The following is a 12282-nucleotide window of genomic DNA, read 5'->3' as shown; positions in this document are numbered from 1 at the left end:
TCCTCCCCCAGAGCCTCCCCCACCACCACAGGCTCCTCCCCCAGAGCCTCCCCCCCACACAGGCTCCTCCCCCAGAGCCTCCCCCACCACCACAGGCTCCTCCCCCAGAGCCTCCCCCACCACCACAGGCTCCTCCCCAAGAGCCTCCCCCACCATCACAGGCTCCTCCCCAAGAGCCTCCCCCACCACCACAGGCTCCTCCTCCAGAGCCTCCCCCCCAAAAGGCTCCTCCCCCACAGCCTCCCCACCACCACAGGCTCCGCCCCCAGAGCCCCCCCCACACCACAGGCTCCTCCCCCAGAGCCTCCCCCCAACACAGGCTCCTCCCCAAGAGCCTCCCCCACCACCACAGGCTCCTCCCGCAGAGCCTCCCCCCAACACAGGCTCCTCCCCCAGAGCCTCCCCCCCACACAGGCTCCTCCCCCACAGCCTCCCCACCACCACAGGCTCCTCCCCCAGAGCCTCCCCCCCACAGGCTCCTCCCCAAGAGCCTCCCCCACCACACACAGGCTCCGCCCCCAGAGCCTCCCCCACACCACGGGCTCCTCCCCCAGAGCCTCCCCCCCACAGGCTCCTCCCCCAGAGCCTCCCCCCAACACAGGCTCCTCCTCCAGAGCCTCCCCCACCACCACAGGCTCCTCCCCTAGAGCCTCCCCCCCACACAGGCTCCTCCCCCACAGCCTCCCCCCAACACAGGCTCCTCCCCCAGAGCCTCCCCCCCAAAAGGCTCCTCCCCCACAGCCTCCCCACCACCACAGGCTCCTCCCGCAGAGCCTCCCCCCCAAAAGGCTCCTCCCCCACAGCCTCCCCACCACCACAGGCTCCTCCCCAAGAGCCTCCCACACACACAGGCTCCTCCCCCAGAGCCTCCCCCCCAAAAGGCTCCTCCCCTAGAGCCTCCCCCACACACAGGCTCCTCCCCCAGAGCCTCCCCCCCAAAAGGCTCCTCCCCCACAGCCTCCCCACCACCACAGGCTCCTCCCCAAGAGCCTCCCCCACCACCACAGGCTCCTCCCCCAGAGCCTCCCCCCCAAAAGGCTCCTCCCCTAGAGCCTCCCCCACACACAGGCTCCTCCCCCAGAGCCTCCCCCCCAAAAGGCTCCTCCCCCACAGCCTCCCCACCACAACAGGCTCCTCCCCCAGAGCCTCCCACACACACAGGCTCCTCCCCCAGAGCCTCCCCCCCCACAGGCTCCTCCCCCAGAGCCCCCCCCCCCCACGGGCTCCTCCCGCCTGCACGCAGGCTCCCAGAGGCAGTCACAACCACCAGAGAGGGCAGGACACCCAGGGGCTTGCCTGGCCATTTTCTTAGAGAAAGGAAGGATGAGGGGGGACTAATAGAAACCACACACACACACACCATCACCAAAAGACATAAGAATAACCATACATAGCAAAAGAGCTTACTCTGGCACAAATTCCTGGAGTTGTGAAGGTGGAGGGAGTTATTTTACCAGAAGGAAGTGTTTAAAGGGCTGGTAGCGACCATGGGGCCTCGGGCCTCAGACCCATTGGCTGTGGGGCCTGAGGTCCCACCGACTTCCGCGGCAAAGAGGGGAGATCTTTCCCGGTTGATGAACCCAGAGAGCGGTCAACAGAAGCCTCGGGGTCAAGGTTATGAACCTGGGAGTTTCCCTCAAAACAGCTCGAGTGTTTTGTGTCTTAGTTCCCCCCAACAACTACAATACCCCCGGAAGCGCCCAGCGGGCATAGTTCTCTGCGGGGATTCGTCTGGTGGGTGCAGGGAAGGATCCCCACTCCTAGGCGCCCCCGGACCCCAGCAGGGGCGTGAGCAGGCAGCGGTTTACCCCGTGGCGGTCCCCACGGGTTTCATCCTTCTCGCCCACTGCCTCCACCGGGGGGCGCCTGCGGGCAGCGGACAGGCGTGTTTGGTGGCACCGGTCACCTCCCGGGATGGCTTCTCCAGCCCCTATTAGACTAAGGTGACAATCGGGACTTTTTTTAAAACGTCGCGGGACGCGGCACAAATTGTTGAAAATCGGGACGTCTGGTCACCTTATCTAAGACTCATCCAGCCTCTACCTTAGATGCCTTCTCCCTCCGAGACGCCAAGCGGTATCTTAGAGGTCAGCTCACGCACCTTTCGCAAAACGGGACTCCAGGAGAAGACCGCAGAAACCACCTTCGTCTCCTGCGTCTGCTGCAAACACCCGGGCGTCCCCAGCGAGGAAGCCACATGCCCTGCGTCAGCTGCAGGAGCCCTCACCGGTCTGAGCACGGCCGGGCCCCGGGCCGGCAATCGCAGAGTGCAATCACTTAATTAGACTCCTTCTGACGCCCGCCGGCACAGCAGCCAGGTGCAGGCCCTCGGAGCACGGCCTTCTCCTCTACCCTCGAAACGGCTTAAAATAGCGCAGTTCGACCTTTCCGAGAGTTCTAGGCAAAAATCCTGTCCTGAAACAGCCATTCCTTTACTGCACTCCGGGGGGGAGGGGATAGGTTTACAGTTATGAGTATGCCAAACAGTTTACTCTCATATCACCATTTATTAATTATTGTATTATGCCTCCACATGAACAACTGTAAGCCTACGTTTGCCTCACCCTGCACACGCTCTCTGCAGATACTGGTGGGAGGCGGACATGGCTGGAACAGAGGGGCAAATACTGCAAAATGGCAGAACCTTAATACACAAGTGCCGTCAACAGCCCGTTTCCCAGTGCCTGCCGCTTGCTGTCACTTTCCAGAGATGTAAAAAGGCAACGTAAACACATGAGCACAGGAAGGGTGCTGCCAAGGCGAGACACGCCGGCTCCTCGTGTCCCCGGAGAGGGGGCCCTCGGGCCGGTGGGTGGCAGCACCCAGGCAGGGCCTCCGTCTCTGAAGCACACACAGAAGCGCCATGGCGATGGGGGAGAGGGCATGTGTTAACCACCAATAGGATTAACCATCTGCAGGGGTCCTCAAACTTTTTAAAGTGGGGGCCAGATCACGGTCCCTCAGAGAGCTGGAGGGCCGGACTATATGAACTACTAATTCCTACTGTAATTCGGCTGCGTTCACTGCCCAAAAAACCTGGCGGGCCAGATCAGACTCCTCTGCGGGCCGCATGTGGCCCGCGGGCCGTAGTTTGAAGACCCCTGAAGGCCTCAGTCATCTCCTGAAGACCCGCCAGCCGAACCCTCGGGGCCTGCCTACATGGCCGCGGCTTGACGTGACCGGCTGAGTGCTGGCCCTGCCACGTTCAGTGCCGGGAAACCTCCTTCCTGCCTGAATGGAGAAGCCACGGCTTTGTAAGAACCACCACGCCCGCTGCAGCCCGTGGGGAGGGGGCTCGGCCCCTGGCTGCCTTCGGAAGCCCCCCCCACTGCCCCCGCCCCCTCACTCCCCCCGGGAAGTCCGCAGGCCCTGGAGCAGAGCCCAGGCCCAGGCCACAGCCAGCCTCCTCCCACAGGCTCCCTGCTCGCAGCTGCCACCGTGTGGGCCACGTGGCAAGAAGCCGCTGCCTCTGTCCTTTCGTCCTCAATCCTCCTCCCGACAGAAACAGGTCTCCGTGCAGGTCAAGAGCCCCGGTCCCGGCCTTCACACTCTGGACCAGGGTCCGAGCCGTGTGAGCTCCACTGTCTTAAAGAATCAGTTGTCTCTCTTACCACCCTGTCGACATAGGAAGGGGCTGTTTGGTGGCACATTTCCTGCAAAAACAACTCCCAGAGGATGTCCTAGGCGGCCACGGGCTCTGAGGTCCCAACAAAGCAGAGTGACCCCTTTGGCATCCTTTACGAGGTGGCGGGACCTGACCCGGGTGAGGATGCTGAAGAAGGCGGGACAACTGGATTTATACACGTGCTCCCTCGCCTCGCATTTGCCCGTTTGTGATCCCAGGAAGCCCGTGGCTCCAGTAGCGGGGCCTGCCTTCCAGGGACACCTGGCGTTTCCAGACTGAGATTGGTGTCTGGGTAACTTTTTACCAAACGCACTGTCTTTCCGCCCAAACCCCCACCAGGAGCTTTACATTCCTCCAAAGCCGGTTTCCAGGAGCAGGAAAGACATAAAGCATGTACACACGTTAGAACTGTTGAAAAAGACAAATAAATCAGAAATCCTCTCCAATCTTCCACTAGACAGAAGCTTTATCACATGACAACACATTCAAGTCATACGGAAGCTGGCACAGCGACCCGCGTCCACATCTGCTGAGCCACCCGCGGGGACACGTTCAGTCACTCCCGTCGGGGCCCCCGGGTTCACACGGGCCGGCCGGCCGGGCGGGCTCCTCCGGGGCCCCCTCGCGGTTACCCATTGGGCGGGATCCAGGCAGAGCCTCCTCGCGTCCACACCGCAGAATCGCGCCCGCAGAGCCCGGGGCCGGCGAGGAGGAACGGGAGGAGGAAGGGACTGAACTGTCCGGCGAGAGCGGGGTCCAGCGTCCGCCCGCGCACTCGGCTAGGAGGTGAGCTTGGAGTAGCTGGGCGGCGAGAACCGTCTGCGCAGGTACTTGAGGATGTAGAGGGGCAGGCAGCTGACCAGCGTGATGGCGGACACTTTCCACAGGAAGGACAGCGTGGCGATGAAGTACACGTCTGCGAGCGAACAGAAGACAGCGTGAGAGGGCGGGAATGTTCCAGACGACACGAGCGGTTCAGAAATGGGCACTGCAGCTATCCCCCACCACACACACACACTCACACATATATACACACATACACACACACTCTCTTACACTCACACACAAACACACACATATACACACTCACACACACACACACACTCACACATATATACACACATACACACACACTCTCTTACACTCACACACAAACACACACATATACACACTCACACACACACTCACACATATATACACACATACACACACACTCTCTTACACTCACACACAAACACACACATATACACACTCACACACACACTCACACATATATACACACATACACACACACTCTCTTACACTCACACACAAACACACACATATACACACACACACACTCACTCACACACATATATACACACATACATACTCTCTTACACTCACACACAAACACACACATATATACACACACACTCACATTCACATACACACACACTCATACCCATGTACACACATACACACACACACACACACTCATACACAAAGACTCACACGTACACACACATACAGATACACTCACACACGAATACATGCATATGTACACACATACACATATATACACACACCCACACATACACACTCATTCACACATACACACACACACACACACACACACACACGGCCTCCTGGCGTGGCTCCCTCCCTCCACTCCATCTTCCAGGCTGTCGGCCCGGCCTGCCTCCGCTCCCCTCTCTCTGACCTGCTTCTGTATTCCTGTCCTCGGTGAACCGCGCTTTTCAACAACTGGGAAACGGAAACCGGTTCCTACAGGTGTTTCTGATTTGGACTCTGACAGCTGGAGTCTTTCTTTTTAAACACAGGCCGCCGGAGAGCAGAGGGTCTGCTTCCCCACCTGTTTCCCCTTCGTCTGTGCCGGCCACAGGGAGCCGGGGGACGGGTCCGGGGGTGGCGCAAGGCAGCTGGGCCCCCTGGTCTAGGCTCGGGGTTTTGCCCTGAGGACAGGCACGCCCCTCAGGTGCTAGGGGAGCGACAGCTGGTGGCTTCCCCTGTCCACGGAATGGAGGACTTCCCCTGTCCACATGCCCCCACTGCCCGAGCACAGGATGGGGAAAACACGCTGGCGTTGATGAAGCACCTACTAAGTGCCAGCCCTAAGGCCACTGTCTGCTGCTCACCCAGTCCTAGGGCAGATACACATGTAAGGGGACCGACCACAGCTTCTCTAAGCCCCTGGGAGCGCCCCCACCCCCCAGCCTCAAGCCACTGAGCACACAGTAGGTGCTTACAAGACCACTTGAACCTTTGGGGACATGTGTGAAATTGTTCTAAGACTTTCCACACGGAGGCTCCTTTATCTTTACCAGGACCCTTTTAAGGAGTGTTTGCTGAGGCACCAGAGACGTGATCAGAGGCACTTCCTGGTCCGGCAGTTTCCCGGAAAGAATGCTAAGTCCTGGCCCCTTCATTCACCAGCAAGACCCGGGCGCTCGACAGCTCCCTATGGCACGGAGCCCAAGATGGCAGTCCGGCCTGGGAAACCCACGGGGCCCTCGAGGAACTCTACAGAATCCTCCCCGGAGCCAGCCCGCACATCCCGGGTCTCAAAGGAAGCACCCTCCCCTGAGCCCTGCCCAGGTGCCCCTCGTCCCACGGGGACCGCCGTCCGTGGAGCAGCCGAGGGCCACAGCCTGCTGGACACGGAGGAGCCCGGGACCCCAGCGCTGGGGGCTGTACGGTGACCAGATGTCCCGCTTTGGGCGGGACAGTCCCAATTTCTAACAATTTGTCCCGCGTCCCACGGCGTTTTAAAAAAGTCTCGATTTTTTTTGTCCAAAAATCGGGACTTTTTTAAAACGCCGTGGGATGCAGGACAAATTATTAAAAGTTCTTGCCAGCCGACACCGATTTGGCTCAGTGGATAGAACGTTGGCCTGCGGACTGAAGGGTCCCAGGTTCGATTCCAGTCAAGGCCATGTACCTTGGTTGCGGGTGCGTCCCCAGTAGGAGGCGTGCAGGAGGCAGCTGATCGATGACTCTCTCTCATCAATGTTTCTAACTCTATATCTCTCTCCCTTCCTCTGTAAAAAAAAAAATCAATAAAATATATTTAAAAATAAATTTTAAAAAATTTTAAAAAAATTCTTTCCAAAAATCGGGACTTTTTTAAAAGGCCGCAGGACGCGGGACAAATTGTTAAAAAGCGGGACTGTTCCGCCCAAAGTGGGACGTCTGGTCACCTCAGGGGGCTGCCTTCCTTCTCAAGAGGGCGAGACCTCAGAGGGGAGGCGAGGGACAGGCTCTGGTGCAGGGGGGCGGGGACGGGGCGGGGCCTCACCGATGAACTCGTGCAGGAACACCAGGGAGGCGATGTAGCAGGCCAGGCTGAGCAGCTCGGCCACCGTCATGAGCCAGTGCCAGGTCTGGATGGTCAGGGCCACCATGAGCAGCTCCGTGAGGATCAGCGACGTGAAGGAGATGGCCACGATGTGCACGAACTCGGACTCGAAGAGCAGCAGCGCCCCGTACATGATGGTGCTCCCTGGAGGGAGGAGCGGGCGGTGGGGGGGCTGCTGCCGCCATGGCGGCACCCTCCCCGGGAGCGCGGATCCCCACGCCCCGCCCCCCCCCCCACTCCCCCACGCTCCCCCACAGGCTCACGGCTCGCTCACATCAGACACCTTGTTTTTTCCATTAAGACATGAAAAGGCACCACTTGCTGAAGGAGTGGGTGCTTTATGCAAGTGTTAAGGAGGCACCACCTTCTAGTTTTGTCTAGTTTTCCGATTTCCCCTTCTGACCCTGTGTAATCAAGAGTCTATAACTGCGGGGGTGCGGGAAAGGGGGCGGGGGGGAAGGAGGAAGATGGGGAGAGGTTAACTATCTGAAGCGAATGAAACAAGAAATAGAAATTTAAATATATTGCCGAAACCAGTTTGGCTCAGTGAATAGAGCGTCGGCCTGCGAACTGAAAGGTCCCAGGTTCGATTCCGGTCAAGGGCATGTACACTAGTTGCGGGCACATCCCCGGTAGGGGTTATGCAGGAGGCAGCTGGTCGATGTTTCTAGCTCTCTATCCCTCTCTCTGCATACTCTAGTCCTTAGGACGCCCGGAGTGGGTCTCCCAGGGCATGCTGACACGCTCCCTATGCTATTCTAGGGTCCCAGCCTCTTCGTCCTACGGACAACAGAGCGTACAGTAAGCTGGCCTGGGGCCGAGGCCAGAGCAGAAGACAAGAGGTGGGTTAGCCTCTCTTACCTTGATAGATGCTAATCAAAACCCATATTAAGAATGTCTTGTAGGACAGCGGCCGTCCCTACAGGAGAGAGAGACAGGACAGGTTACCGTGCATGGCTCGGCCAGGGTGCCCGCTGCCTCCTCCCCAAATGCGACAAGGCCACCTGCCTGTCTTCATCAAAAGAAGTGGCTTCCACATATCTGAGTACATTAAATAAGTTATGTTTTTTAAAGAGAAACGATACTACATAGGAATACACTCAGTGGCCAGATTATTATGATCTTTGAACGCATAATAATCTGGCCACTCAGTGAGTGTGTGGGGGGGGCAGGGGGGGGGCCTGGTGCATGAATTTGTGCATGGGTGGGAACCTGCTAGCCTGGCCAGGGGGAGGGGACATGGGCGGTTGGCCGGCCTGCCTGCTGGTCGAGGGGACAATTTGCATATCAGCCTTTTATTATATAGGATATACACTGAGTGGCCAGATTATTATGCGTTCAGAGATCATAATAATCTGGCCACTAAGTGTAAGTCTGCCCTTTAGTAAAAACTCCTCAAGAACAAATGAAATTACACATACATACACACACACACACACACACACAAATGCACACACTCCACACATGCGCACACTTTTCAGATGTGTACATAGACATTTCTAGGAGCACACACAAAACTGCCCAGAGCTTTTAAAAAAGTTGTTAGTTGGCTTGTTTTCCATTTATATATTGCAGTAGAGTTCAATATCCTTTACTGGGTATATGTTACTTTTTTAAGGGGGAAAAACTCCCATGCCTTTCTCCTCAAAGCCACCAGTTCAAGTGTGTTCAAATCAGATATCTTTTATATGAAATACAGAAAAAGGAGGGATGGAGGAAGGAAGTAAGAAGGGGAGGGAAAGGGAGGGAGGGAAGAAGGGAGGGGAGAGGGAGGAAGAGGGAAGAAGAGGGAGAAAGGAAAGAGGGAAGAAGAAAGGAAGGAAGGGAGGAAGAAGGAAGGAAGGAAGAGGAGGAAGGGAGGAGGAGGAGGAAGAAGGGGAAAGGAGGGGGGAAGGGAGAAGAAAGGAAGGAAGGAGGGAGGGAAGGAGAGAAGGAAGGAAGGAGGGAAGGAGGAAAAGGGGAAGGAGCTCGGTGAACCTTGAGGAGATCCTTGTAGAGCTCAGGATACAGCATGGCGACTTCTGACTTGACGTCCTTGTCCAGGACCAGAGAAAACACAGGGAACATGGTGTAGATGGTGGAGTACCTAGGAGAGAAAGCACTGCAGGTGAGGCCTGGCCCATTCCCATTCATCCATCGACAGCCACGGACAGAGTGCCTGCTGTGCGCCGGGCCAGTTCTACCTGAGCACTGGAGATTCAAGATGGAAAACAGACAAAGACGTGAGCCCATAAACAACTCCAGGAAACTCCACCATGTGTTGCAGGGAAGTGTCCTAGAGAAGAGGGACTAAGATGCAGGGTGGGGTGCAGTTTTAGGAGGCGGCCAAGGGAATGACATCTGTAAACATCCACCAGGGGGCAGCCCTGCCCATATGGGAGCGAAGAACACACACACACACACACACACACACCCGCCCCCCCCCGCCCCCCCCCCCCGGCAGACAGACAGGGAGTGCAAAGGCCCTGAGGCAGCACTGTGCCCATCCTGTTTGAAGGACAGCGAGGCATCCGTGCGGCTGGAGCTGAGGGGTGGAGAGAGGAGATGAAAACCGAGAGAAAACCGGGGACCAGTTCCTGGAAGGCCACATGGAACATGGAAGCCCCACTATATTCAGAGGCACGTTCACTTTACTCTCCCAGGACCTGACAAAGGACAAGGTCTATTTTTCCAATTAGAAGTCCAGCGCCTACTCTCAGGCTGAACTGGCAAACCCTAGAAAGACGGGAGGCCCACTCTGTCCGCCTGCCCCTGGGGCCTGCGCCTTCCGGCATCTCTTCCGAGCCAGGAGGGCGCCCGTGCGCCTCTATCTGGGGCAGGTGGTAACTAGACTCCCCCGACCTGGGTAACTCAGACTGAGCACCTCTCTGAAAAGGTCAGAAGGAACGTCATGAATTCGGGTCAGGATGGGGTGAGTTGGTGGCAGCAAAGGTCCAAGTGACACCCTGTCTAATGGGTCAGAGGCACGCAGGGGTCCGCCAAGACTCTCCCGCCTCGCACACCCAACAGCGGGCCGTCCCCTGGGGCCAGCGCTAGGGAGGTGCTGCGCAGACCCCTTTTCTCTTTTCCTGAGACCCCCATGGAATCGTGGTCTGCAAGCCTCTCTCTTTCTTTGGTGGCCCAGCAGCCAATAACCGTGGGCCCGTGTGGGCCGGTGGTGTTCTCTTACCAGGTACAAAGGGCCAAGCGCCGGGGACACAAAGCCTCCCGAACCCGATGTCCCCGACCTGGTTACGGGCCTAGCAGTTCAGAAACTCAGTAATTCCAAGAGACGTCTAAGCTGCACTGCTGGCCCTGGCTTGGCGGGCCACTTGGGGACTTTGTATAATGTTTCTTTATATAATTGTGGCATTTCAGGTGATTTCATTAAAAAATGGCTCTCCTTACCCAATGATGAGGAATCCTTGGTACAGAGGAACGGAGGCGAAGTAGAACACAGAGGAGAAGACAGCCTGTGGGAGGAGAAAGAGGACGTTAGCACAGCCATCCCTAAAGCCCGATGTTCATGCTTGTAAACACAGCACCCGCCTCCGACAAAGCATTGTTTTACACCGACAGCCACGAGTGCTTTAAGTATATTAGCTCGTGCCCTAACCGGTTTGGCTCAGTGGATAGAGCGTCGGCCTGCGGACTGAAAGGTCCCAGGTTCGATTCTGGTCAAAGGCATGTACCTTGATTGCGGGCGCATCCCTAGTAGGAGGTGAGCAGGAGGCAGCTGATCGATGTTTCTCTCTCAGTGATGTTTCTAACTCTCTATCCCTCTCCCTTCCTCTTTGTAAAAAATCAATAATATTTTTTTTTTCAAAAGTATATTAGCTCAGTGAATACTTATTCAACTTTATGAAGTAGGCACTGTTATCATCATCCCCATATTACCAATGAGAAGAGGCACAGAGAGGTTAAGTGACTTGCCCGAGATCACACAGCTCCCAAGGGACAGAGGCAGGAACCGTGCCCAAGGAGTTTATTACTCAGAGTCCTCTCGGCCCCTCTGGACACTTCGTAGACGGGCTCAGTGACTCTCCAGAACCACTCGGGAGATGGTGTCCTCACGTCACCTGAGTATTCCAGGAGGGGAACCAGGGCAGGTAAACGGCACTCCGGGCTCTAGCCCACCTGTCTCCGCGCCCACAGTCCTAACAGCTCCCCACCGCCGCCTCCCCGGAGAGGACCCGTCAGCAATGGGCGTCTGCTGGGAGCTGATATGGAAACAGCCTCTGCCAGGAGGACTCACCCCGTGACCCTGGAGGCGGGCAGAAGAGGAGGCTTTACTCCTTGTACTACAGGTTGTAATATTTTTGAAAATTTTACAAATTGCAATTGGACGAGAAGAATCAAGACCTTTACAAACCCTTCCCGAAACCTCTGCTTCCTCGTTGGCAAATTATTCGCTACGGGTGGTGAAGAAGCAAACCAGAGCGTCCAATCACCTGATGCTGTGCCCGCCTTCTCTGGTTTTCTCCGGGTTCACAGAAGCAAAGCGGCCGAAACGCTCACTCCCCCGATCCTAAAACCCACAGAAGCAGGGGCAGCGGCTCCCTGAAGGCTTTGCATGGATGCAACACGAGGGAAAGGCCGAGCCGGCCTCTTGATCAGGAAGAGGTCTAACTGAGACAGCGCCCCGCAGCCCCTGCCACGCGTGTTCACCCGGCCCAGCTCAGGACACGGCCCAGCTCAGGACACAGGCGTCACCCAAGGCCACGGCCGTCGGCAGGAAGCCCTGGTCGCACCCTGGCTGTGATTTCAGAACGGAAAGGTGAAAGCCCAGGCTAGGCTGTTGCAGAGAAAGGATGGTTGTAAAAATGTCAAAAATCTGGTGTTTCCTCTTTCACATCACCATGGGGAGCCTCTTTCTCCAAAAGCCCCGGGCTGACCTCCAAGACTTCATCTTGAAAAGAGCACTTTGGGGGCGGGGGGGTCCACAAAACGCTACGCCTGTATCTATCCAAGAGACCCACGTCAAGGTCCAGTTCTGACAGGGCCTTGCCACTTTCAGCACGTGGACAGGGTCAAGGGCACTCTCCCAGCACAGAGAAGGATTCCCGCCGACAAGGTTTCCCTGAAGCCGTGTGCGTGGTGGCACGCGAGCCTCACGGAAGGGAGCCGCCCAGGCCCGCCTCTGTGTGCCCGCCGGGGGGCGGCGGGCTGATCTCCCGGTGATTAAAACCACCGTCCCATCCAGCTCAATCGAGGAGCGAACGTGAGTTAAAAGTGCAGATGCGGTCTGATGAGCCGCGCCAGCTGTTTGGGCTTAGAGCATGTTGATGAAAATCACCGTAAGGCTCCCACACTCCTGAGT

The 12282-nt window shown here is 57.1% G+C and overlaps 1 protein-coding gene and 1 long non-coding RNA gene across 2 annotated transcripts in view; both read right to left on the bottom strand.

Moving 5' to 3' along the window:
* Nucleotides 1–2487: 2487 nt before the first annotated feature.
* LOC311624151 overlaps nt 2488–12282 on the bottom strand; it is a 244719-nt gene continuing 234924 nt past the window's right edge. Inside the window, exon 2 of the long non-coding RNA XR_014795262.1 lies at nt 2488–3581. This is a non-coding gene — a long non-coding RNA (uncharacterized lncRNA). The remainder of the gene's footprint in view (nt 3582–12282) is intronic.
* ATP9A (ATPase phospholipid transporting 9A (putative)) overlaps nt 2488–12282 on the bottom strand; it is a 124781-nt gene continuing 114986 nt past the window's right edge. Inside the window, exons 24-28 of the mRNA XM_084886983.1 lie at nt 10371–10435; nt 8961–9069; nt 7845–7902; nt 6924–7127; nt 2488–4541 (exon numbers count right to left, since the gene is read on the bottom strand). Coding sequence (XP_084743109.1) covers nt 4405–4541; nt 6924–7127; nt 7845–7902; nt 8961–9069; nt 10371–10435 — 573 coding nt within the window. The 3' untranslated portion in view covers nt 2488–4404. The remainder of the gene's footprint in view (nt 4542–6923; nt 7128–7844; nt 7903–8960; nt 9070–10370; nt 10436–12282) is intronic.

The sequence above is a fragment of the Pipistrellus hanaki genome (genome assembly GCF_964339955.1).
Source record: "Pipistrellus hanaki genome assembly, chromosome: 6".
NCBI classification, from domain to species: Eukaryota; Metazoa; Chordata; class Mammalia; order Chiroptera; family Vespertilionidae; genus Pipistrellus; species Pipistrellus hanaki.
This window is presented reverse-complemented; position numbering and strand designations above follow the sequence as displayed.